This window comes from Zeus faber (assembly GCF_960531495.2).
Source record: "Zeus faber genome assembly, chromosome: 16".
In the NCBI taxonomy this organism is placed as follows: Eukaryota; Metazoa; Chordata; class Actinopteri; order Zeiformes; family Zeidae; genus Zeus; species Zeus faber.
The window spans coordinates 20828618-20833617 of record NC_137202.1 but is presented as its reverse complement, the minus strand read 5'-3'; the positions used below and the strand labels follow the sequence as shown (position 1 = coordinate 20833617).

The 5000-nt window shown below is 48.5% G+C and overlaps 1 protein-coding gene across 1 annotated transcript in view; it reads right to left on the bottom strand.

Moving 5' to 3' along the window:
• Positions 1 to 5000, bottom strand: part of tnfaip3 (tumor necrosis factor, alpha-induced protein 3) — a 14143-nt gene that overhangs the window by 8181 nt on the left and 962 nt on the right. Inside the window, exon 3 of the mRNA XM_080016166.1 lies at positions 3115 to 3535. Within this exon, the coding sequence (XP_079872292.1) occupies positions 3115 to 3535 (421 nt within the window). The remainder of the gene's footprint in view (positions 1 to 3114; positions 3536 to 5000) is intronic.

Here is a 5000-nt window from a genome sequence, read left to right as displayed (position 1 = left end):
TTTATAACAAACACAATTGAAAAAGTTGAATAACCATGTTTCCTTTCCGTGGTGGAGGATGCAGAGTTCAACCACGACGAGAGGTCAGCGCTAATTCATTCAGTGACTTTCAGCCAAAGTGTGTGTGCGTGCGTGCGTGCATGCGTGCCTGTGTGCGTGCGTGCATGCGTGTGTGTGTGCGTGCGTGCGTGCGTGCGTGTGTGAGTGTGTGTGGTCGTCCTGTGTGTTGTGGCTGAACAATTCCTGCTTGTTAAGGACACATGACAGCCATGAGACGTTGTTGGGGAAATACCCGCAGACGCACCCCAGACGTTCAGGAGACGCTCATAATTTCAATAACACGCTTGAGTTCGTAGGGCGGAAGAATATTAAAATATTGGGAGGGATATCTAGAAGCACTTGTTTTATTATTATTTCATGACGTAAAAGACAACTCAAGGATCTTGTTTTTTCATAGTCTGACCTGAGTTATTATAGAATATGTGGCAGGTCCAATAACATCCGTTCAATGTGTGTGTGTGTGTGTGTGTGTGTGTGTGTGTGTGTGTGTGTGTGTGTGTGTGTGTGTGTGTGTGTGTGTGTGTGTGTGTGTGAATGTTTTTGGAATTGTGAGATATGAAAGATATGTATCACGATCGCGATAACCGTAGGCAATGTTGCACGGCGGCGACGTGCATCATGATATCTGCTTATAAATTCAAAATCCCAAAATAAAAGACTCTCATATATTATCACCATTGTTATTAGGACTATCATATTGTGTATTACAAAATGATAATGTGCTCATCTGCAGACAATACGGTTCTACTGGAAGACGATACGCGACAGTGTTGAATTACTACGCAGCGCCTGTGTGCGTACTGCGTGTTTAGTGTATGTTTGTCTAACCCCGTCCACGAGGACGGATGTAATAGCACTGGATATTCTAATCCCTACTTGGAATAGGGCCTGGGCCAGTAAACCTGTGCTAATGTCTTGTATGTGTTGAAAACATACAAGACCATTTATGTGTCTGTGCTGATTCTCGCCGTCTCTCTGCATGACCTCCTTCTACCTCCTTCTACCTCCTGCCTGCTTTGTCTTGCCTTTGTTTCTCCATCTCTTCCCCAATAACTGTCCTTTTATCACCTGTGCTTAGACCGCGTGTGTGTGTGTGTGTGTGTGTGTGTGCGTGTGTGTGTGTGTGTGTGTGCGTAAGACATAGAAATAAACATAGAAGGAGAGAGCTCCAGTGACTCAGCAGCAGCTAGTCCAGTGTGTGTGTGTGTGTGTGTGCGTGTGTGCGTGCGTGCGTGCATGCGCGTGTGTGTGTGTGTGTGTGTGTGTGTGTGTGTGTGTGTGTGTGTGTGTGTGTGTGTGTGCGTGTGCGTGTGTGTGCGCGCGTGTTCCGTCCTCTGCTCAAAGTCATGACAGGGTCCTTCAGACTTATAGTCTCTGGCTGTAACGCCGTGTCTCATCCTTACGACACGATCAGGAAATTCCAAACCCAGGTAATGTACAAAAATCTAAGACTCAATGAAGAAATTTCAATCTGAAAATGGGAGACGAAGGTCGAAAACCTTTCAACGCAAAAACATGCGGGCCCATGGGGAATGGTGATTATCATACAGGTTTGGAAGACCACCGCTCTTACATCCGCGGGGTCTTGAGTCGGAGTTCATTCACACAACATTTGTGAGACAGTGAAGTGAAGGATTATGGGAAAATTGTCTTTTCGGCTACAGGTAAGCAGTTGATTAAACAACGGCATTATAACGAACGTTCCAGGGAGCCGGGTGTGGTCAGGGGGAAGGAGGTACAACAACCAAAGGTATAACGAGCGGCGTGATGCTTATCCAACAGAACGGTCGACTGGAAGGGTTAGAATTATACTACAGTTGATAATAAATATAATTCTACGACACCATCACCTGGGTTGTCAGCGAATGGGGAGTGGATGTGTGGTTTCACGAGCATTGGCGTGCTTGTGAAACTACTTTGGCGACGGCAGGGCTTAAACACTGTCACATTCAGCCTGTTCCTCTTCAGGTTCAATTCTCATGTGAGGCTGATTTTGGACGTTTCTCACAGTCGTCCATTTATTTAGGCGTAGAATAAACCACACACACGCACATATTGTAGACATTGTACGGGCAAAGTGCTGTGGTTTCGGCATCCGACTCTTAATAATGCAATTTACCCAGCCTATTAAAAATGCTTTACCGCCTAATTACTTGGTTCTATCCACATCCATATATATACATTGCGTTACATGTTGATATAGTTCAATGTAGACAGTGCGATTGAATTTTGGTTATTCTGACTGACCCAGGTTTCAGTGTTGGGTTGGTTCGAATCTAGGTGTAGCTGAGGTCACCGCAGCAGTGAAGTCTGAGAAGTATGAGCCAGCAGATAACAGATGGGGCACGGTGCGACCAGCACACACACACACAGGACAGGCAGAACGTTAACCTAACCGCTGGTCGCCGACATCAGCGAAGGCTCCCTCGCCGACATTCTCCACCTTTCTCGTCTCCCGGAAACGTAACGAGACAAATCAGGTCTTCGGCGAACCCCTGCGGTTCAAACGAGAGCACCCGGGACGGATGACGCCACAGGAAACTTCCCCCGGCGTGGCTTATCGGAAGCCGCCGGGGGCCGCGGCGGCCGTGCCCGTCCGATGTGGGACGTTCCCACGGTCCCCAGTGGGACGTTGGCGTAGCAGAAAAGATGACTTACTGCAACACAAGCTGACTGACCTCAGCTCTTTGACGTGTAATAACAATAAACACAGGGAGAAACGGAATCTCCACCCTGTGTCACTAACAGTAAACCCGGGGTTGTGAGTAACATCGTCTGCAAAATTCTGATCTCAAACAGCCCTGACTCACTGATCCGGGAAGGGGAGGGGAACAAAAAAAAAAAAAAAAAAAAAAAGGAGCTTCTGTGTCATCGAAAAAGTTAAACAACGAAAATGAAAGTGAACAAGGCCAAAAGAAGGAGTCGCACCAAAGCATTCTGACGAAGCAGGCTGCGCAGCCAAACGCCAGAATTGACGCGGATTCGTTTCGATCGACACAACACGTAACTCACACGGCGGCGAGCCGGCCACACCAAAGCCCGAGGCCCTCTTACCGTTTGTCCGCAGGGGCACCATCTTCTTGACCTCGCGGCACCAGTTGAGCTTCTTCTCCTGCTCCAGCGAGGCCTGCATGGCGCGGTCCAGGATGGCCGCCTGCACCACCTCCCGGAAGGCCTGCGGGAAGTGGTTCATGGCGATCATCTCCAGCGTGTAGCGGTGCATGCCCCGCAGGTGGTGCATCAGGCCGCCGCTGGCCACCGGCTTCACCACGTCGTTGGGCACGCGCTGGCGGATCTTCACCGCCTTCAGCAGGTTGGACACGAAGAGGAACTTGGGTAGGAAGTTCTGGCCCTGCGACATGGCGGAGGGAGGGACGGACGGCAGGTAGGCCGAGGGAATGGGGGGATACGAGCTGGAGGCGGAGGCGGGAGAGGAGGAGGAGATCTGGGGCCCCGCCAACCAAACAACGTGGAACTACAAATGGAGGGTGGAAAGAAAGGAGGTGTGTTGTTACTCCACTTAAGATATAACAAAAGTTGTCAGAGTGGGAAAGACAAGTCAGAGGAATAGTTTGTAAACTGCGTATAAGGGAAACCCCATGATGCCCTGAAAGAATAGAACTTAACACCCAGTGACAAACACCTTTTGCGATTATCTTTTTCCATTGACTTCTGCTCTCCCTCTGGACTCAAATTCCCCCTCACAATGTGGTTTCCACAACTGAAATAAAAGTAAAAACACAAGTGGCCGCAGCATCCCACTCACTCGCCGGCACCTGCTTCTTATGGCTCAAACGATGAGTCTGAGAGTGTAATAGCTGCATGTGGGTAACGCAAACCCTTTTTTTTTTGACATGAGGACCGGGGGGGGGGGGGGGGGGGGTTTGTTTAGTTTAGGCGCAGGGCAATGAGTCAAAGCGCTTTTCCATTTCTTTTCGAGGCTAAAGTCAATATAGGAAGTGAAAAGTGGGCGGCCGGCGAGTTCAAGTTCAAGTTTCAGCAGCCACTTAAAAAAAATAAATAAATAAAAAATCTCATCCTCACAAGCTGCCTTCCAAGTCAACTTTTGTAGCAGCCGTCCAGTATCACTGTATGTTAGAGAAGGGGCTCAGAATAAGGGCTTGGGGGTGAGGGCAATGACACGGTCTGCCGACTGAAATGAAGCTTAGGGTTAAGTTTGGTAAAATGGTTAGGGTTAGGGCTAGGTTGTTTGGGTTAGGGTTAGCGAGCCCTTGGGGGTTAGAATTAGGTAAAACGGATCAAATGGGTTGGGGTCAGGGATAGGCCTCAGGATGAGGCTTAGACAGGGGGAGAAATATACGCGTGTAGGGAGTGTGTGTGTGTGTGTGTGTGTGTGTGTGAGTAAGTAGGGTTAGGGTTAGGGTTAGGGGTTGTGACCTTTTAAGTAGGGTTAGGGTTAGGGGTTAAGGGTAGTGATCATTTCAGTAGGGTTAGGGTTAGGAGTAGTGATCTTTCAGTAGGGTTAGGGGGTTAGGGGTAGTGAGCTTTTCAGTAGGTTTAGGGTTAGGGGTAGTGAGCTTTTCAGTCGGGTTAGGGTTAGGAGTAGTGAGCTTTTCAGTAGAGTTAGGGTTACGGGGTTAGGGGTAGTGAGCTTTTCAGTAGGGTTAGGTTTATGAGTAGTGAGCTTTTCAGTAGGGTTACGGTTCAGTAGGGTAGGGTTCGGGGTAGTGATCTTTTCAGTAGGGTTAGGGGTAGTGATCTTTTCATGAGGGTTAGGGGTAGTGATCTTTACATAGGGTTAGGGTTAGGGGTAGTGATCTTTTCAGTAGGGTTAGGGTTAGGAGTAGTGATCTTTTCAGGAGGGTTAGGGGTAGTGATCTTTACATAGGGTTAGGGTTAGGGGTATTGATCTTTAAGTAGTGTTGGGGTTAGGGTAGTAATCTTTTCAGTAGGGTTAGGGTTATAGGTAGTGATCTTTT